This window comes from Perna viridis, chromosome 12, assembly GCF_037379345.1.
Source record: "Perna viridis isolate PV_CMFRI_1.1 ecotype Kerala chromosome 12, ASM3737934v1, whole genome shotgun sequence".
In the NCBI taxonomy this organism is placed as follows: domain Eukaryota; kingdom Metazoa; phylum Mollusca; class Bivalvia; order Mytilida; family Mytilidae; genus Perna; species Perna viridis.
Window position 1 is genome coordinate 12,657,343 of NC_142456.1, and position 22,838 is coordinate 12,680,180.

At 31.8% G+C, this 22,838-nt stretch overlaps 1 protein-coding gene across 2 annotated transcripts in view; it reads left to right on the forward strand.

The window, feature by feature from the left end:
* Window positions 1-22,099, forward strand: part of LOC148601239 (nucleolar complex protein 2 homolog) — a 25,225-nt gene extending 3,126 nt beyond the window's left edge. Inside the window, exons 2-20 of one of the 2 annotated variants that reach the window (XR_015916957.1) lie at window positions 577-855; window positions 2,788-2,915; window positions 3,812-3,939; window positions 6,501-6,647; window positions 8,308-8,419; window positions 10,190-10,362; window positions 11,125-11,235; window positions 11,910-12,023; window positions 12,414-12,602; window positions 14,174-14,313; window positions 14,918-15,029; window positions 16,545-16,658; window positions 17,014-17,115; window positions 17,952-18,095; window positions 19,342-19,455; window positions 20,528-20,664; window positions 21,068-21,133; window positions 21,379-21,484; window positions 21,850-21,996. Coding sequence is in view for 1 of the 2 variants with exons in the window: in XM_088554167.1 (XP_088410293.1) it covers window positions 577-855; window positions 2,788-2,915; window positions 3,812-3,939; window positions 6,501-6,647; window positions 8,308-8,419; window positions 10,190-10,362; window positions 11,125-11,235; window positions 11,910-12,023; window positions 12,414-12,602; window positions 14,174-14,313; window positions 14,918-15,029; window positions 16,545-16,658; window positions 17,014-17,115; window positions 17,952-18,095; window positions 19,342-19,455; window positions 20,528-20,664; window positions 21,068-21,133; window positions 21,850-22,084 (2,545 nt within the window). In the remaining variant the exon portion in view is untranslated. Of the gene's footprint in view, window positions 1-576; window positions 856-2,787; window positions 2,916-3,811; window positions 3,940-6,500; window positions 6,648-8,307; window positions 8,420-10,189; window positions 10,363-11,124; window positions 11,236-11,909; window positions 12,024-12,413; window positions 12,603-14,173; window positions 14,314-14,917; window positions 15,030-16,544; window positions 16,659-17,013; window positions 17,116-17,951; window positions 18,096-19,341; window positions 19,456-20,527; window positions 20,665-21,067; window positions 21,134-21,378; window positions 21,485-21,849 lie in introns of both variants that reach the window. The other variant, XM_088554167.1, reaches the window with a different exon arrangement.
* The last annotated feature ends 739 nt before the right edge of the window (window positions 22,100-22,838 follow it).

The window sequence follows — 22,838 nt, forward strand, 5'->3', positions numbered from 1 at the left end:
ATAATGGCCTATGTAGAACGCAGTTATTGTCATGAAATATATTATTTTACTAGCAAAAAAGGTTGATTTCAGTATTTTTTTGCCACATGTACACGTACATTGTACATGTTTAATGTTAAAACTTTTACCCAATTTCCACTAGCCCAAAGAAATTGTTAGTAGACATTAATTTTGGGGTAGTGCATTACAGCAAGGACTGAGAACACTGCTCTCAAAATTTAATAATAATTGGTTGTCCACATGATTTAGGATCAGTGATTGCCTATTGACTTTTGTCCATGCTCCCAGTTATTGGTGGAGTATGTGTTGCATGTTTTTTTAAGCTTTCAGCATGTTCAGGTTTCTTTTGATCACTGGGTTTTTAATTGGTTTTCATCACTGTCTAAAGTCTTTGTCCATTGACTCTCATTGAATTCTGTGGTCACATACATGAAGCACCTACGCTAGAACACTGTATATTTACAATACAAACTTAGTACTTATCAGATTAAAAATGTACATGTAAGTACAAGTGTACACATGTACAAGTATCTAGTATCATGCTGTATAATTTAGAAATGCCAATTTTTTTTGTAGAAAATTAGAAGATTTGAGTATGGATGAATTCATGTTGGGTAATTTTGACAGTGAAAGTGATAGTGATGGACAAGTGTCAAAACTAAACACTAAGAAAACATTAATTGGAAAAGATGCGAAAAAGACAAAGAGGAAGAAAACAGAAACAGAAATGGATGAGAAACGAAAAAAAGGCAAAAAACATGACTCTAAAAATGTTAAAAAGGAAGATCAATCTGTTTGCAAACAGAAGATTTCTATGAAGGAAAAGAAGCAAGAAACAAATTTGAAGCCAAAAAGGTATTAAAGAGAGTGCATAGTATAGGAATAATTTATGGCAGTCATTTAAGGAATGTTTCTAATATTCTAATATGAAATAACCTGGTTCCCGTAAGTTTACACTTATAAAATACGAAGCAGTTTATCAAAGGTGTAAACTTGCCCAAAGCTGGTTATTGAGTATAATCTGTTTAAAAATTAAAAACATTCCTTATAATTTTATAGCTGATTTGTATTGAAAAAAAAGTTACATGTATTTACATGTAGATTGAGATTATTTGAATCACGGAGTGCAGACCAATCAATGTTGATGATAACATTGGTATAACCTGGTTTGCTCAAAGAGAACCAACCAATCAGAAAGGTTGTTATAAATCAAATTAAATTATAAGGATGTAATATGTATGCAATTCATCAAAAGCAATGATTCTAATGGACAAGTCTGTGATTAGTGACTAATGTGAGTTTAGTATGACATAGATTTTAGACTTTTCCAGGCCATGTAAGCATAGTGCTTTTTTGGTGAATTATTATACAAAACAAAAAAAAAAACATCTACATGTACAAAATGTATTACTTTCTTTTTTCATACAACCACAAAAAAGTGTTGTTGGGTAATGGTATGGTGCTGTCATGCAATAACCTGAGTATAAGTTGGTGGAAAATTTTTATGTACTGGCGATCAAAACTTAAAGTTGTACATTTGATCAAGCTTGATTGATGTCTTGCCACAACTGTTCTGGGATCAAACTCCGTAGTTTTATAAAGTTACACCCTGTAAAGCTTTTTATTTTATAGAAATCTGCTCTGATAACCAGTTTTATGCATTTTAAAAAGCAAAGTGACAAAAGTGATTAAACTTGAATTCTTGAAGTTGAAACAGATCATTAAAGGTCAGGGTTGTGAATTTTTGTATCAGACGTCAGCATGGAAATTGTACATAAATTCTGGATATGTACATGTACTACAAGTGCATGATGTAAATGTATCCATTGATATCCTGTTTATATTGTCATTTGTGGTTTCACATCAAAATCTAATTTGCCATTATTTACAGTTTTTCAATAACAACATGATACATGTAAATACATTTAGATGAATTTAATTCCATATTAGAAAATGCTGACTGTAAAAAAAATTGTGAAAACAACAAGCAGACTTTGGTGTATTTTCTGCACTGGAATAAAAGTGAGGCTGAGGTGTATTAGGCCAACTAAAATAAATTACCTGGTTCATTGGCCCATCCTTGTATCTTTTGTCTCATTACCAGTTTTTATTACCTTATTATGAATATGGCCATGAAAAAAAAATTGTCTTGTTTCCTGCTACCAACAAGAAAAAATGGGTAGGTAGGTAAGGAAATGTTTTTATTTTTTAAAAACATTTTACAATGAATTAATGGGGAAACAATCTAGACTAATGGTTGTTGAGGTAAAATGGCTATAAAATGTTTAGAATAGGCACAAGAAATAGGGTAGGTAAGGTAGCAGGAAACAGACATTTTATTATTTTTTTTGGGCCTAATAACAAAAAAATTCTTTTCTGATATTTATATTATGTACCTCTGAAAAATATAAAAAGCACTCTAAACATTTTTCACAGTTAAATATGCAAATGCCTTCTTACCTGATATGTTTTCATGAAAAATGCTGTACTTTATCATTTTTATGAACTTATGTACATATTTTTAGTGCTGAAATTGTTGTTTATTTTAAAAAGTACATAAATGTTCTGTAGTTGATTTCACAAAAAATCTTAAGTGTAGAATTAGCTGTAAGTTATAAAGTCAAAATATTTTGATGCATTATGAAGTCATAGCTTCCGATTAACTTTACACTTAAGATTTTCTGAGAAAAGGACTGCAATATTTTTAAAACACGCAATAGTTCACTATTGTCTAATTTTACCATAATTTCATGACTTTTTTTTCATTTGTTTTTTTTTTTATTTCAGTGAGCCAAAAAAGACACAAGGTGGTCACAAGAAGTCATTAGAGTCTTTGAAAGAAAAAGATCCAGAATTTTATGAATTTTTACAGAAAGAAGACCAAAGATTACTGGAATTTGAAGAATCTGATGATGGTAAAAGATAAATCTATCTTAATTTTTAACGTTTATTTTTTGTAAGAGTGTGTTTCAAGATGTCCTTCCTGTTTTGAAGTAGGAAATACTTAGTTAACTGGCTTTGCTAAAGGGTTTAAAATTCTTTAGCTGAATCATTTTATCAGTGGCCTGTCACATAGTGTTCATCATTTGATCCTTAGTGGTAACTGTATATTTTTGTTCACTTATAACAGGAGAGCATGATTTACCTCACAAAATTGTACTACTGCCACCAAAAACCCAACCCTCAACCAAACTGACAGGCCAGTGACAAACAGATTTGGCTAAAGAATTAAGCCATTAGCAAATTTAATTAAGTTGCTATTTATATCTGCTACAATAAAGGTATGTTGAACAAACCAATAAATTCCTCATTTGTTTTCTAAGAATGGTATATGCTTAGAATTATTTGTTTTTTCCGGTCTTTTCAAAATTTCCTTGAACTTCTTTCATTGGTTTATATTTCAAGTTTTCTATAATAAAGAGGCTTTAAGAGTATAAATTATAATTATATTAAAAAGAACATACATGTAATAAAAACTATAACTAGGTGAATCAGAATGTTCAAGGTCATTGAGTGTTAGGTCAAAGTTTCGACCACTTTCTATTTGACAGTGTTAAATTTTAGTGTTAAGGTAAAGTATTTTATCTAAATATGATATTTTTACCTATTCGGCAATTTATCTATTTCAATTAAAGTACACATTATAACAGAGTCACCTTAAACGCTTATATATATTTTATATAGTTGGTATAAAATTGTTTTTTTTATGTGTATTAGTGTCTCATAAGTTTGTAAAGGCTGGGTGTTGATCTTTTATTTTATGTGATTCTATATGACTGAATGTTCTGTAAGAACATTTTTTTTTATGTAGAAGATGAAAGTGATAAAGATTCTGATGATGCAGGAGAAAGTGGTGATGAAAATGAGGATGAAGATTTTGATGACATACCAACCAGCAGTGATGAAGATGATGTTCACAAAGCACCTCAGAAATTAGAGGTTAACAATGAATCACTTTTAAGTACTGAAAATTTAAACTTTAAAAACAATAAAAAAATTTTTGAAAGGCTAAGGCAAAAGAAAATAATACATGTATGTGTATTTCCGGTCACCCGACCGACTTTGAAATAATGACGCCGACCTGAAACATTTTTTCACCAAATAAACGAAATTTTTAATTTTTGGTATGTTTTGTTCCCTTGCAGTCATAATTATGTCGTGGTTATTTGTTGGGTCTTAAAATGTAATTCCAAAAGCACTTTATAGAGGCAGGCTTGATATCATTATTGTAAAGCGGAAGAGCGATCCTGATTTACTCTGAATGATTTTTACCTCATTGCGCTGGTAAAGTCAAGAGAATCTGGAATATAAAAACCATGATGGCCTGCTTAACAGCGGCAAGCTCGGTCATTGCTATTAAAATAGCGAAATGCCAACACGTGGATGAAAAAACACATGATCATGCTTTCAAAATAAAATATAAAAGGCTAGAGTACCTGATGAGGATGTACGGCCTTGGTCATCTTGACCTAAGTGATATCTGAAACACAAAGTGAACAGATAAAAATATAAGTTCCTACTGACTAAATATAAAAAAAAAGGTAACTGCTACCTTTTATCAGTTAATTGAATATTACAGAGGGAATAACATTATTAATGAAATCGTGTGTAGAGAAAATTAATAAATAAAAACAGACAATCAACTCCTAAAACTTATTGGAAATATGCAGCCAAAAGCCAACTTGAAACTCTGTTGAACCCAACGAGTAAAAATAAATATTATGAAACAATATAAGAATCAAAATAAACATAAATATGTTGTAGTTCATCCTTAATCATAGGAGATGTTAATCTATTTAAACAAATGCAAATCATGTTGAAAGGTATTGGTATTGAATTCTGCTGGGATAGGAATATGGACACATTTTATTATTACAGTTTATATAATTAAATAAATGCAACGCATTTCGAAAGGCGTGTATATTGAGTTTTGCTGGCATAGGAATATGGACAAGTCTATTCTTAAAAAATATACCATTTTATTGAAGATGATAAATAATATAATAACTGAAAATTTACAATATGAATGAGAAAATTCAGTAAATTAAAAACAGGAAACTGATTTTTTATTGATATTATATAAAACACACATTTCTGACACAAAACTTCTAGTTTCAGCTACAGATCAAATTGAAACTACATCTCAGAAAGTATCTCAAGACATCTTGAGATGATTTTATGTCTTAAGAATTGTCTAAGACAAAGTGTTTGTCTTTTATTGATGACTTTACTTAAACATATAAAATTGTATCTAAATGTCTTTGGACACTGCAGATCATTTGCTATCCAAACATGAGGATCAGGGAACTTAAGCCATTAAAAAACATACAAGAAAAAAGAAGTTATTTGTAAAATAAAACCTTTTTGCGACCTACCTACCTGCAGTCAAAATTTTTAGGTGATAGGAAACACACATATTATTTTTTTTGGCCTAATGTCTCAATATCACTGGGTGTGACATTAAAGATTGAAAAAAAAATTTTTGAAAGGCTTATGTCTCAATACCACGGGGTATGACATTAAAGATTGAAAAAAAATTTTTTGAAAGGCTTATGTCTCAATACCACGGGGTTTGACATTAAAGATTAAAAAAAAATTTTTGAAAGGCTTATGTCTCAATACCACGGGGTATGACATTAAAGATTGAAAAAATTTTTTTTTGAAAAGCTTATGTCTCAATATCACGGGGTTTGACATTAAAGATTGAAAAAAAAATTTTGAAAAGCTTATGTCTCAATACCACGGGGTATGACATTAAAGATTGAAAAAAAATTTTTTGAAAGGCTTATGTCTCAATACCACAGGGTATGACATTAAAGATTATCCTAGAGACTAGTGAAACTACCAATCATAGAAGTAAAAGTTATATTATGTTGCCCTCAGGGCAACCAATTCATTTTCATTGTTTAACATTCATTTACTAAAGGACAACCTAGATTTCATTTGTGCATGTAGAATTTTCATCAACTTGCCCGACAGGACAAGGTTCCTAAGATTTGAACGCCATACACTGTACCACATCTGGGCAAAATTGCCACCTCTCCTGGAACACTAAAAAACCATTGAACCTATATGTATGCATTGAAATTGCATCATTTATGTTCATGTTTATTAAATGAAGGCAAAGTAAAGCTGAAAATGTGTACTTCAAAATTGTATTTGTCATTTACTATAAATGTGTAAGAATAATGTTAACATATGTACCAATAAGTAATTTGCCTGTATATTACCAGTTAAGAAAAAGGCAAATTGTGGGTCTGCAAATCAAGAAACTTGGAACTTTGAAAAAAGCAATATATCATTGAGAAAACCTATATAATGAATGTGATACCAATTGTCTATTTTTGTATGAATTACCAAAATGTAATTGCTTCGAGATTGAAGTTGTCCATGGAACAGGCTTGCTTACTTCTAAAATATACGCATTATTTGACACTGGTCATCATATTTTGGTTGATCACACTTTTCAACTAATTAGCCTTATTCCATTGATATAATAGGAGGCAAGTGAGGACAGTAGTAGTGATGATGAAGATGATGGTATGGAGGTAGAGAACAAGGGCTTTAGTAAAAAAACTAAGTCCAAGAAAGACAAAGGGACATTGGTTACTGGTATAATGATCAAGGAATGGACAGATGCAATTCAGGTATTGACTGATAAAATGGGCTTGAGACTATATGTAATGTGTGAAGCCTTGTTTGAAACAGGTATCAATTCAGAGAGGACATTGTCTGAAATCCACCATTAGATTGAAATAACCCATAGCCATAGCATTAGATTTGATGAACCAACATGGCCCATAAAATCAGAAATAAACACTGAGAATTTATGGTAAACATTGGGAATTTATAGTAAACATTGTGGAATTTGGCCCTTTTTCATTTTCATTTTGAAAGGTCATTGACCCATAGGATCTAGAATACCTGATTGATCCCTGTTTCTACATTCCCTGTGTTACATACATTGAAGCTGCTCTTTTCCCTTTTAGTAGTCATGATATATTTGTTTATTATGGAGATCTTGTATATTGTATTATGTACTTGTAAAATTAACAAAAAATATTTCCTTAATTTTAAAGTAGACAGCAGATTTGAAAGTTTGGTCTTAAGACACAATCGATATCTTGGAATAGCCTCTTGGCTATTTCATATTCAGTGAACAGGATTAAAATTTTGCCAATTGGACTGTGGCCCCCTTACCCTTCATTTCAATTTGACATTTTCAATTTCAATGGGTCATCCTAAAAGAAACACCATGGGACAAAATATGGAATAGCCACTATGGCCAGGTATGCGTAGATATTAAAGTCCAAATGTAGCATAAACAAACTATAATTTACACTGCAGATTAATTGTTCGTTAAGAGTTGAAATGTTTGTTATTCAGTATTGTATATAACTGTATCAAATGTCAATAAATTGTCATATCTAATCACTTTCCTTTTCTGATGTTTGAGTTTTTGTACTTATGTATTGTCTAGTGCTTTAACATAGTCCACAGATCCCTTAGTTGTTTAGGTGAGAGCCTATTTCTTTGATTAGTTACAATTAGATTTTGCCCATTTATCTTGGAAATTTTTTTGGTGGGGCTTTAGGACCAGATGACATGACTCCACATCATCAGTATTTTCAATATGGGGGTTCAAAAATATGTTTAGCTGCTAGGTCAGTTTCTACGAAAATTGCAGTTTGATAATGGTTACCAACACTAATATTTCATTTTGTTTGAAAAGATAACTTTTTTGTTTTCAGTTAAGCTTAAAAAAATTTCATTGATAGCATTTTCAGTCCATACTTTTCTGATACTATTGAGTTATTTAAATTCTTTAAAAATACAATATTGATTGTTCTGTCTTTTAAATACGTAAATGATGAAGAATATGCAATCTCAACATATTGCAACAAAGTACCATTTCATTCCCTGGTCCTCAAATCACCTTGAAAACATTGCGATCAAAAACCTGCATGGAGCTAATAAAACTTTGTTAAAAGACATGTACCGGTACTTGCCTTTTTTAACTGCCACAAGTAGCGAACAACACTCCACCATCAATGATGGAAACTTAATGGGCGTGCATGACACAGCACGTTAGTCACTCAACATGCCACTTTAAGAGGAAATTTGACTATGGCATGTGGCGCAATGTAATTCCTATATTCAAACTGTAAATGACCACAAGCAAGTGTAATTACATGTATGGAGCTGAGTCAGTTATAAAATATATATGTAATGTGTTTCTAACAAGATGCTATTATTATATTGTCAATTGTATGCTCTATGACAATTTTTTCTTTCTTATATTTGCAGAAAACAGCCTCACCAAATGTTTTGAAAGAAATGATAAGTGCATTTAGAGCAGCAGTGCACCAGGCAGGAAGTGAAACAGAATCTTCCAAATATAGAGTGGAGGGGAGTGCAGGTAGGTGATGCTCAAGTCTTTGAAATAAAATTAAAATGTTTGTACTGAATTTCATATGTTATCCTTCTTTTTATCAATTTAGATGTAAGATCAGAATTGATATAGGAGTCACCAGAGCCTTTAGATTTGTGAAGCCTGGAAGCATCTGCAATTATCTTACACTAACGCAATAAAATAGTTCCATTAATTGGCATTACCCACTCAGGTTCAAATGCAGATTGTCAGGTCCATATTATAGTTACTTTAAATGTATCAAATTTAATTCTATGTTATTTACTCCAATAAAAAAAAACAATAATTCTTTTACTGCGAACTAAATATACAGATTAATTAGGATTGTATTAGCAGCATAAAATAGTTCCATTAATTGGCATTACCCACTCAGGTTCAAATGCAGATTGTCAGGTCCATATTATAGTTACTTTAAATATATCAAATTTAATTCTATGTTATTTACTCCAATAAAAAAAAACAATAATTCTTTTACTGCGAACTAAATATACAGATTAATTAGGATTGTATTAGCAGCGATCCAATTAAATATAGTTTACCTCTAACCTCTTATCAGTACCTGCATTAACCCGAATAAACCAGTCTTTCACTGTCTATATAAATATATTCAAGTTGCCTATTTATATTTAGATGCTTAATAAACCTATTGAAATTAAGCTGGAAATATAAAGAGGTATGCTGAGTACCTATTGGAAGAGCCGTCTTCAGATATTTCATGCAGGCCCTTGCGAATTCTAATAATTACAAAAAAGGGGGCAGTGGATCCAGTTAAGAAACATATATAAAAAAGGGTTTTTCCATGCTATTATTTTCTATTATGTTCTAAGCCTTTGGCATTTATGTTACTATGTATGTGTGTCTGGAAATAGATGCCCAAGAAATTAAGCACTTTGAATGACATATAGATGTCTATTAGATAATTGTAGCACTTGAGCTATAAAGTTGATCAGCTGAGGAATGTAGCTAGTTGAGAGGAACATGTATGTAAGGACATGATTCATTTCAATGATTTTGGCTTAAGTTTTAATGATTTTACAGACAATTTCGACATGTAGGTCGATAAATTGAATTTCAACTTGAAAAATTACAAACCCAGAAAGGTCAACTAGAAGATTGTAGTTCAATTACGCAGTTTTTCAGAGAGTTTTGTGTTAATCAATTTAGGTGGACCATGTTAACTCATACTGATTCTGAATATTATGCAAACTGGCACACTGTTATGATGCATCATGAATTTGCTGTGTGGTTTTTTTTTGTAATTTTCTTTGTAATCAGAATTGTAAATTTATAAATAAATCAAAGAGTTCAGTATTAACTATTTACAACAATAAGCTTATGTTTAGATACATATGGATTCGATTTCCATACTTTCCTTTTATCCTCTATTTTTTGCAATTTGATGATTATTTTAGGCATAAAAATTCGTACTTTGATTTATTAATGCACCAAACCAATTTAGTGCATGGCTATTCAAAGGGCAGATATTGAAAATAGTAACTTATTTTTCTATTATTGAATCAATGAAGACTTTGCCTCTGGTGTCTTTTAACTCACAGAGAATTGGATTCCAGTGGAATTAGTGACTCAAACAAATGAAAAACATGAACATAAAATAAAACAAGTTTGTTTATTTCTTATTCTGCGTAAAATTTTAATCATGAGTTTATTTTTTTTTCATGGAATTTGTAAAAAAAATAACTACAATACTTTGGTAATACAAATATCCATTTTTATGACTCATCTGTATTTTTGTTCTAGTGTACAATGCAGTGATAAGGATGTGCTTGACACTGATTGCCCCAGCACTACTGAAGCATCTTGGATTACCTCCCCTGACAGATCTGCAAAAACCAACTCTTCCCTCAAAGAACAATGCCAAATGGAAGAAAATCAGATTAGAAGTCAAGTCATACCTCACAGCAGTCTTAGAGGTAATATGTATTTTCGTCTGACTTTGTAATATGACAATATGAACACTGGCAGCAACACAGGGAAATATTATTCATGAGAAGTTCATGTCAATTAAGATTCACATGAAACTAATGAGATTTCCACAAGAAAAGTTCACATGGAATTCAAATGAGGGCTCCATTCACATGAATTTCACAAGGATGATTTTTTTCTGCTTTTTAGAGAAATTCTGCTATTTTAAATCTGAATTTTACCGTTACGATTCTTTTTTTACGGTATATTTACTTCTAATTTTGCCAATTTTCACTTTGTAGACATTGTAAAATCAGGGATACACATTGTCACAATATATTTGCCCAATTCTGTGTGAAAATGTGAAATAATTTTGTCTGTGTACAATTGAGATACAAGTACATTCATGTGTTCCTACAAATATTCAATTTTATGCTTCACTTCTAGTATGAAAAAAATGTGTCTTAAACTATATTTCATCTCCTTAATTATTTTGTTTAAATGCAATTTAATATCTTCTTTAACATCTTCGATTATTGTACTTTTTAATTCAAAATTTTCCTGGTTGTCTACTAATATCTCTTCATTACTAGTGGTGACTCATTACCCATTTGTATTGCTACATCTATAAGATGAAAAAAATGTATGGACATATTCATGTGAAATACAATAAATGTACCTAAGAATGTAAGAAATGCTCACTTGCTTCATTGATGATGAGACTCAGGCATCTTACTTTGAATGATCTTCCTATATATTTTGTTTTTCAGCTTCTGACCCAAATTACAGAGACATCAATGGTGAATGTTATTGTCAAGCACCTCTTTAAATTGGTAGCCTATGTTGTCTCTTTCCCAAAGTTAGCCAAGACATTGATGAAGGTGAGTTCTTAAATTGTAGTTTCTATGAAGAATGGACAATTGAAGAATTGTGGTTCTGAACACAATTTTACTTCACTGCCTTCAGTTCCCAGCTCTGCAGAATTTGAGAAACTACACAAAAATACTACATAGGGATGATCTGGAAAGCTCTTTTGGAGTTAGAACAGACAATTACAGGGCGTAAAGTAAGACACATGAGTTCAGATTAGATTTATAGTAATGTGGTCACAGGGAGAGAGGGCACTGTAAAGTGTTGGATTGCTATATACGCCCAATGTCCATTTCAGGTTTATTCCATCAACAGTTTCTGTGGTACCAACACAAAGGTGAACTGCTTGAATGTATCAACAAACTTGCTCAAACCCAACATGATGAAACATGATTTAAACCCCCATTTCCATTGAAAATGCCTGTGCTAAATCAGGGCCATTGTGGTTGTTTCAAATTTTCTGGTTTTTACCTTGATATTACCATTTGTTTTATGGACTTTACTTTTTGACTTTTCCCTAGAGTTTATCAGTCTGTTTTTTTGTTATTACCCTATATTGACAGTATTTTGGAATTTCAATTTTCCTGTCACCTAGGGCAAGTGCAATTTTGGATAATCCTAGCATGATAACATGTGCAACTTCATGTTGAAAATGTGTGTTAAATTCTGTTTTTCTTTCTTTCAGAAAATGGTATCCTTGTGGAGTACAGCTGAAGAAACAACAAGAGTTGTAGCATTTTTATGTATAAACAGACAAGTTACCATCTCTCAGGAGGCAATGTTGGAACCTTGTATCAAGGTAAAATATTTTTTAAATACTTTTGGTGTTACCCTTTATGATCCAGTATGATACAGCATGGATTAAGTCATTTTGATACAGTTGCTATTATAAGTGGAACTAAAGAGGAATATTTTAGCCAGTATATAGTAAACAAAAAAAAGACAAGATGATGGCAAAAAAAAATCCGTCTCAAACCCTTCATATAATATAGTCAATTTTTGCAGGTAAAAAGTAATTTCACAGAATTTTTATCTGCTAGAAAATATTTTCCATCAATTGTTTTGATAAGAGGATAGAAATGTTTGTGCTTGTAGCTTAACAAATTTAAACACCTTGAAAAATCACAATTTATCCTAAAAAGTATTTCTTATTCATAAAAAAATATAAAACTTTGGCAATTTCTTGTAGCAAATGTATATAGCTTATGTAAAGAACTGTAAATTTACCTCACCTACTACACTGCCGATGATCAACTTCATGCAGCGCTCCCTGGTGGAGATTCTAACAATTGATGCAGTATTAGGGTACCAGTATGCATTTATTTACATCAGACAGTTAGCCATTCATTTACGAAATGCCATCACAGTCAAGAAAAAGGTTTGTACTTGTATTAGTATTTCATGTATATGTAGCACAAATAAGAAATTGACATGCTACAATGAAACCTAACTGAACCAGACCTTGAATTTAGCAAAAAGCCGTCTAATCTAGACTTTTTTACATCCCTTTGTGACTGTTTTAGTACACACATTCTGTGTGAGAATCAGGCAATGGGTGGCACATCATATTTCTCAATTTGAAATTTTTTGTCGCAAATATATTTAATACATCTAGAAAATGGCTGAAAAACTATTTAAATTTATCCTGAAGGATCTGTGACATAGATATTTTTTTACTGCTAATATAAGGAAGAAGTGCGGGAAAATTTTCTCACCATTTTTCCATAGTTCATTTCAACTGAAGTTGACCTATCAATATCTTAAAAAGGCAAATTTTACAATCTGATGGTTATTTCTGGAGGTTATCAGGTATAAATACGTTTAATGCAATAAAATCTGTGTTTTCTCCGTTCATGTGCCACGCCTTGTACACATTTTGCCTGATTCTTAGATGGAGAAGTACTTAAATGTTAAAACACAACACCTGTCTAAATAAACAGATTGTACAGTAGAATAGGAGTTTCATTGTATATTTAAAAAATAATTCACTCAGGCACCACTGCCTCCAGTTATGATTTTTTTTTTTATTTCACCTTTGACCAAGGGATGTGTAATGTCATGCCATTCTTTTCATTCGTCATCCTCATAATATTCAACTCTCCCCATAATTTAGCAGTGCTAGCCAGCAATGATATCTAGTACCAAAAATGTTTCAAATTTGAAAAGTTGTGTAATTGTCCAAATTTATGTTCAGTAAATTTTAGGCTTGTTATTATTTTTGACTAAGTTATGCATTTCAAGCAACTTTTGGAAAGTTTACCCTTAATTAACCATGAAGCAGTTTATGAACATGTGTAAAATGTCCCAAAACTTGTAATGCAAGCATTACTTGGTAAAAATTAGTAACAGTCCTTGTGATCTAATTTGTAATTGAGTCCAGTCCAAAAAGGTATTGATTTTGAATTTAAACATTATATACTGTGAAAGTACTGTTGTTTGTGGGATACCAATTTTCATGGTTTTCGTGGCTACGCCCAACTACAAAATTTAGTTACAAATAAAAATAAGATTTCCATTGACGTGTTACTGAAAACATCAAAACCACAATTTTAAGAATCCACAAAGAATCCACTAACTTGTGTTTCTTCCCTTATCCATGAAAACTGGTATCCACAAATTAAAGTACTTTCCCAGTATGTTTATTCTATTGAAACATGAAGCAACGTTACCCTTATCACAATACCTAATTAGTTTATAGAAAATAACCTATTTTGTTCAATCAAGAGGCTTTTTACAAATCGAATTAAGTTATTGGCTTTTAAATCAAATTATTTTAAGGATTATTACTATCTTTACAATGTTTTTATTAATATTATACATGTACATGTACAGTAAATTTTCATTTATCCAATTTATCCAAATTACATGTTTTTATGATTATATTCTATAACATGCTGTAGTTCTATAATAGACTTCAGTGCCTTAAAAATCATCTCTCTATTATTTCAGGAGAATGTTCAGGCTGTTTATAACTGGCAGTATATACATTGTTGTGAATTATGGGTACGGTTACTGAGCGCCACCTACCCAAATGAAGTTTTACAACCACTGATCTATCCACTCACACAGACTATTATAGGAACACTTAAGTAAGTGGTCTCTTAAAAATTATCTCTTAAAACATCATCGTCATCTGTCGTCGTTAACAATTTTTCAAAACTCTCCTCCTCTGAAACTACATGACCAATTGAAACCAAACTTGGTATGAATGTTCCTTGGGGTATCCTGCATAGAACTGATATAGGGAGTTTTGATTTGTCAAAACACATGGCCGCCGTTACTGAAAATAGAACATAGGGGTCAGACAGTAGTTTTTCGCATATATCTCCAAAAAGGTTTGGTTTAGACGCTTTCTTATAAGAGTTATTGCCCTTGACAGGGGAAAATGACAGGTTTTTTTTTTACAGTTTTCAGCCAATGTCTTGAAAACTATGATAGATTTAGACTTTCATTTACTGAAATGATCCTTATAATAAGTCCTATCAAAGTTTTCTTGAGTCAAAATTGTTGGACAACTTCTTGTTTAACTTGTTGCCCTTGAAAGGCAAAATTCAATCAGGTGAGCGATTCAGGCTCCTGGGAGCCTCTTGTGGAATTAAAGGCCCCTGAAGGGAAAATTTGCAGCTTATTCCATGATGGATCAATGTAAGTGACTTATTTTTCGATTTGAGAATTTTTTTTTTTTCATTTCAGACTTACACCTACAGCAAGGTATTTCCCATTGAGATTCCATTGTGTACGGATGATGAATACTTTATCAGAATCAACAGACACATTTATACCTGTCTTACCATTTCTTTTAGAGGTAGGAAAGTATATTCACAAGATTGATAGTGCTGGTTTTAGACGGTTTATTTTATTTTTTAAGTTGCTTTTTTGTTAAAAAAAAAAAATATATTCATTAGGTTGAGGTCACTAGCTTTACTTAGAGAATCAACATGTGCCTCGAAGTTGATATGACAATTTATTCAGCAGGTTGAGACTAATGGATTTACTCTGATTATCTACCTCACATATAATAAGTTATTTACATTCAGTGGTGATGTTACTACTACTTTGTCACTGATGTTCTGAGAGGATGGCCTCATCTTTCATTGTGTGTATGTACCCCTATTATGGTACATTCTCATGATTGGGGTGTACATAACAATACATGTTGCTCAATCTTGTGCATGTATATCATGTACCTTAGATAAGAACTTTATATTATTTTTTTTTAATTACACTGCTTATACATGTACATGAATGTTGCTTTCTTAGAAGTCATCCATTCATACCTGTTAAATCTCCCTCTTTAGGTGGGAGACTCTCTCTTTTTGGGTCAATCTCCCTATTTGAGAAAGTTTCCCACATGGGAGACACAAATCTCCTTCTTTCGCAAACTTTTCTCCCCAAAATCTCCGTCTTAGATGAAATATTGCATAAATTATGTTCTGAATGGCTAATTAAATTGATATAAATATGATGTTTATGTAACATAATAATCTTACCGTCCGCGAGACCCGACAGGGTAGTCAAGAACGTTAGAAAACCCTCTCACTCACTCACACATTATTATCATTGAGAAACAATTAACAAATAATTAATCCATTTGTTAATTAATGACTAATTATTCAAATTTTAATTAGAAACCCATTGAAGATGAACGAGATTATCATAGATTTTATATCTTTGTCTTATCTCTGTACTTGGATTTCTAGCAAAATTATCCTTTTTCTCTGCTCAAAAGGCTGTTAGCTAAATCTCCATCCTAGAAAAGCTGAAAAGAGGGAGATTTCCCTCTTTGAGAATTCAAAAGGTTAAAAGGTATGTCCATTTTCATGCACTTTTTAAGTCTCTAATATTGTTAGCAACTTCTTTCACTTGTAATTTCAGTACTTTATATTCACATATGATTTGCATAATTGTTTATTTATACAGTATTTCACATAATGCTGCAGATCTGTGCAGTGTTAACCACCATAGCGTCATAGTTCTAGCTTCATATGAGATAAAAATGTACCTCTTTAATATCATACACATGTGTTCTACTTGTGTTTTTTGCTTGTATGAGAACAGGAAATTTACATGAAATGATCGGTTAGCATTTAACATTAACCAGTTTCTGATTCAGGCACAGGGGCTTGTTTCAAGACTTATAGGTCATGTACAATATACACAATCATATCAAGGGAACCAGGATTTTAGTAGAAGTCACCCAATTTTAGAGCATATCACATTTATGCCATTTCAGATGTTGAAAGCAAGCCAAAATCGATGACAGAGAGTATTTGACAATTAGCGACTTTGAAGACTTCAGTCTTTGATTTTTTCATTTCAGGTTTTTGAGTTAACAGATTTCAATAAGAAACATAAGAGCATCAGTTTTAAGCCATTTAATTTTGCCTGCATCCTAAAACTTTCCAAGGCACAGCTGGTTGAGAAATCATTTAAGGTAAATTAGGGTTATTCATTTTCTTAGAAATATTCATATCTTAATCTAAAATTTTGTTAATGGGAACTTTACAGTGACATGTGTAAAGGTTAAAATGCATGTAATTTGATACATCACATTGAAGCTACTTACATTTGCTAAGCTATAATCTTTTCAAATGTTCATAATTTGGGCAGGCCACAAATTTAAAGTCCCAACAAAAATGTAAAATTATGAGTTTACTCCTATTGATAACCCATATATTTTGCATAATTCACTTTTACTATATAACCATCTTCTCCAATGCTTTATAAAAACTTGAAATAAAAGGAAAGCAGCTGTATTACTCATTATTGACCTAATTTAATTTCTTTAGGATGGGATTATTGACCAACTATATGAACTGTTTATGGACCATTTGAACATTCATGCTTATAAAATAGGATTTCCAGAGTTGGTGCTACAGGCTGTTCTACAGGTAACATTTATACAATCATGGGGTGACATACAAATCATAGACAGAAATTAACAGACCTTTCATAAGGTGGAATAACTTCTCTGTATATATTAGTATGCAGTTTGTTTGATAACATCCCAGTTTATTCTTTACAGAACTATTCCATCAAAATTCAAATATTGTAACCTAGAATATTATTGTGCAATTGATCCTGGCTCATAATTGCAAACTTGTATTCTGGGACCTTCCACATTTTTAGCAGATTTTTCTCATATTGTAGATTTAGTTTAAGGAGGTAGTCCTAAGGTAAGGGACACTACTCTTTCAAATCATTGGAATGTTTGTATTCAGCATTTTACATCAATCATATGTAAGCATCAACATAACTTGGAGTGATTTCATTCCGTTTCAAATGAAAGCTTGATAGCCTTTAGTGAAGTTGACTATAATACAAACGTTTCACTGATTTCAGGAGTTATATTCCTTGTAGTTACAAGAAATGAACACTGTTGATTCTGACCTGACAATTCCCAATGAATTATTGTTCATTCAGTAGATCCCATATATCCTTAGAGCTTAGCTCTCCATTATATGTAGAAGGCAGAAAATTTCTACTAATATAGAGCATACGGCATAGCAGGTAATTTTTGTGGCATGCTAATTTTAGCATATTTCAATGGTCCGTCTGAAAACACCAAAATAATTCCATGAAATATTTACTCTGGGCTTAAGTACTTTGTGCACCACTAATCATCGGCCAGAATAAGAAACACCATAATTTTACTTATACCTTTTTGCCTAAAAATTGTCAAATTTATCACCCGCCCCAGTATGTCTGTAATTCTTTTTCCTTACAGTTGAAGGAGTTCTTGAAGAAGTGTAAGATAGCTAACTACTGTAAACAGATGAAACAGATTGTTGATAAAGTTCAGGAATCAGCCAAGTTCATCACAAACAAAAGAAAATCAGTGTCCTTCAGTATTGCTGATGATAAGGCTGTAGTGAGTTATACTGTATATACGTTTTATTCCTTTATGAAGAGAACTGCATGTGCAGTTAGGCCACTTTTGGTTGATTTATAGATTCTCATCCACCACCAAATGAAAAAAAAACTGGTGCATATGGGAGGATTTTATTTTGTAATTTAAAGGAAATGTTAAATCTTAAGTAGCACTCCAGCTAAGAATCATGCAAAATGTGATTCATGGGTAAAAAGCCTACATGTTTTTATTTTTGATATTTTGTTTGAATTGCCATAGTATACAGAAATTAGCATTCTGTTTTTCATATAACCCGTGTTCTTAGGAGATAAAAAATATATAGAATGTACTGTAGATTTCAAAATTAAGGGAGGTAACTCTGTAACTGACGCTCAGAATCTACTGGATTTTCAATGTTGATTATCTCCTAAGAGCAGAGAGATTTGAATGAATAGATTTTAGTGAATAATTACACATTTCATAGTCTAGACCCATAAAACAACTTAATTACAAAAATAAAAATATGTAGCCTTTTTTACGGTGTATCACATTTTTTCAGATTTTGCATGATTCTTACAAAGACAGCTACTTAATAAGTTTATAATTGAGTAAGCTATTATGTGCTGTCAAACTTGCATGCTCTAATTATACCTTGATTAAGTCTTATGAATCCATCCTTAGATTTGCTGACAATATTCAGATGACAAATCCTGATTTTGAAATCTGTTAGTACTGGAATTCAAAAGTCATTGGGTCATGACAGATATGGACACGACAAATTCTGGAAATTTGAACTTCCCCAAAATAATCAGAATTTAAAAACAATTAATAACGTACCCTTTTGAAATGGGGCAGATGGGTTGAGATCTACATATTAACTTGATGTGGCCTTAGGGATTTTCAATTAAAGGTGTGATAGAGACAAGGACTGGACTTTCTGAATGTCACTACAACAAATGATAATTTCACATACAAGTCCATAAAGTCACATTATAAAAGAATATAAGTTTTGTAGGTATTACTATGAACTAAAATGAAAAACAGAAAAAAATGTGATACCTTATCGAAAAAAATGGCAACAGGCACATTATTGTTATATTATGAGGGGAGGAAATTTGGAGTAAGTCATAACTAGACACAGACATAAATTTTAAGTTTAAGCTCCACACTTTGAAAAATTTTATGGTATCAAACTATACATAAACAGGTTTAAAAAAAACTAGTACTCAATTGTACATTAGTAAAAAACTTTTGTCTTCTTTTATAGACAGCCTGGGAAACCCAGTGTAAGAATGCTGGCACTCCTCTTGGTAAATATTATACCACATGGAGGAAGCTTAGAGACAGGGAATTACAGTTCCAGATTGCAGCTAAAGAACAGGTATTTGTTGGTAAAAAATAGGCTCTGTCACTATGTGATGAACATCTTTGTGTGCACAGTCGGTAGCATCTCCTGTCCTAGAAGTAATTACTGGGAGGGAGGGATAGCAAGGTTCTATATATTACAGGGAGGGAGTGACTGCAAGGTTCTATATATTACAGGGAGGGAGCAGCAGCAAGGTTCTGTATATTACAAGGAGGAAGTGACTGCAAGGTTATATGTATATAGATGCTCTGAAACATAAATGGCTCAAAATTGTTTTTAGGAAGTGTTCTATTCTGGAATAGATATATGCAGCTTGGAAGTGATTTTTTAAACTTCAAATGCAGACACACGGCGTATGTTATAGGAAGTCTGGCCTATTACATCATAACGGTGCATTATCAACAAAGTCAAATGTAAATTGAGTACAAATAGCTCCATCCCTCATAGCCACAGCCTAAAATCATATTATTATAAAATAGCTTATTCTGATTTTACCTATGATGAAAGAGGGGTAAACCTATTACCTCTAAGTGGGAATAAAGGACTTGATATGACTTATGTCATTTATCAATAAAACAGCACTATAAAATCTCATTCAGACATTATAATTCACTTTTACCAGCTTCTAGCCTTGGTATTAAGTGAAAAGTTTACCTTACTCCTGTCAGAAAACTTATTTGCATATTTTTTATTAATATGAATTCAGGCTTGACTTATGAGGGACAGTGTATATGGTTGAAATATTACATCTGGCAATTATTTCCCTCATAGAAATAAGCCACAAAATCAAATGCTATTTTTCTTGTATAATTTTATCAAGTTTACACATTTGACCTTTAGTTTCCATGTTATGCATGCATGCTTGCACTGTGAAAAAGTTTCGTTTTCAAAGTAAGTACATACTTTACTAAATATGCAATATCCATTTTTGTACAGAACCCATTATGACATTAACCAATTATGCCTTTTTGTATCAAACCAAAAAAAAGTTATTTTAGTATAATAAATTTGCTTTTTTTGGTGAAACCAAATTGAATTTTTTTTTCTGAAAACTAGCTGAATTAAGTGATATGTGATAAATTTTTAGGGTCTGTCCAAAGCTGAAGAAGAAATTCCCACAATACAGAGACCAAAAGGAATACAGAAAGCTACGACAGAAGAAAAGAAAGAATTCTCTGCTCTGTTTGAGCCAGACAGTGATGATTCTGATGATGATACTACAAGGTATATACTTTTACTCAGGGGGATATTACTGCTTGGATTTGCCTTTGTTAGAAATGAATAATTTCAACTTGCCAAGGTAGTATTAGGTGTTTTCCACTTGCCATGGTTGAAGTAGGTTATTCCCACTTTTCCATGATTCATTGAAGACAGATTTAGTTACAGCTGTCTTAGGTGGGAAAATGTCCAATCAAAATGGCTATTGCATCAACCTCACAGTCCATGTTTACAGAATATCGTAAATCTACGCATAAAAGAAATTTGAATTATAGAATTTTTAAATATTAAAACATGTACTATATATAGTTTTACCCCCAAAACACATGATCTTTTATTAGAATGACATCTTTTCTAGTTTTTTACTAATTTTAGCTATAAATGTGGTATGTATATTTTATCAATTCAGATTTTTACCTAAGAAAGAGAGACCATCAAAGTCAAAGGAAGACTCAGAATCAGATCAAGATTACAGGTACTAGTAAATAAGATATGTTGTTTTTCGTATTAATTAAAATGAGTTAACCAATTAGGGATTCTTCATATCATTCCATTAAATCTCCATGCATTATAATTATAATTCTAGACAGCAAGACCCACATTTTTTTCTCTCTATATTAGCACTGTTCATCTGGACCTAAATATTGACTTTAACAGCCATCTGATTAACAAAAGATACTCATTATGAATAAAGTCAAAGTACCATTTTTGTACTTGTAGAATATAGATGAAGGACTAGAAAGCTGTTAGGTTGCTTTGTCATGTTGTATATGTGCATTGATTGGTTTTTATGCCCTGCAAAGTTTTGGGATAAAAGAAGCACAATGTTAGTATATCTGTTCTTCTCTGTACTGAAAGTGCAACTACTCCAAGACCATTCAATGATTTTTAAGAAACTTTATGAAGATCGGGCATCTTGTGTAGATGTGCAATGAACATGGATGATTGTAAAAGGAGATAATTCAACATAAGTGTTTAACATGTGGTTATTGGATGTTTATATGTTGCAAATGAGGGAATTGCACAGGCAGCTCACTCACAGTTTTATTTAAAATGAAATAACTGAAATATGACCCCCATGCCTTTGTATATATGCATAGAGTAAAAACATCATTTTTCTAAAGGGAGATAATCTAGTTTTGACATTTTATTTATAGATCCTCACTGTATGTCTACTTTTCTTTTTTACAGTGATTTTGACAGCGATGAGTTGGAACAACTTGCAAAATCAGCAAGTGAAGATGAAGATGATGATGAAGATGAAATGGATGAAGATGATGACAGTGCAATGGACAATAGTGATAGTGATGAAAGTGACAATGAAGACGAAATGGAAGATGATGATGATGAAAATTTATCAGATGATGTTGATGATAAAGAAGACATTGTTGAGGACTTCAGTTTGTCAGATTCTGATTCTGATTAAAAAAAATATTTTAAACTTTGGTTTTGTTACTTATGGTAAAATTTTACTGATGACAAAATGTCAAATAGTTACTACCTTAGATTGTACAATTTTTGTTCTACCTGATTGAATATGATATCTGAGGTATATCTGATTCTGGTTGTACGATTTTGACAGCTTTAATGGAACCAAAGGCTGAAATAATTTAACCATGTATTATGATATACAAGTGTCTTCCCACATGTAGGATAAATATAGAATTATATATATTTTCAAGGTTGTTGTCCCAACAAACCAATTCAGAATTCAACTTCCTTCCTTGTTAACAAAGTTGTGCCTTTGCAGTATATTCGAAAATATGTCTTGACAATGAGGAACGTCATGAACGATAGCAATCCTAGAATGCTATACAGTTTCTGAATCGGTATACTGTTTAGGCATAAGGGACCAAAAGGGGACCAAAAAAAAAAGCATTTAAACAATACATTTGTGAATAGCCTAAGTATAGGTGTGTAGCAATAGATTTCTAAAGAATTGTACAACAAGGTTCCTTACAATAAGGGTCAGACTTTGATGGATTTAGTTGGCTATGACCATATAGGAATTTGGAAGTGAAAAGTGCCAGTAACAAACATTTTTTCTGGTTTCCGGACAATTACTGGAGTATATGTGTATGGGTCTCTTAGAGGTTGTACTACGATGTTAAATACATGTACCATTAAAGAAAGGCTTTGATTGAATAAGTTGTTTATGGCCCTAAAGGTTTAGGAATTAA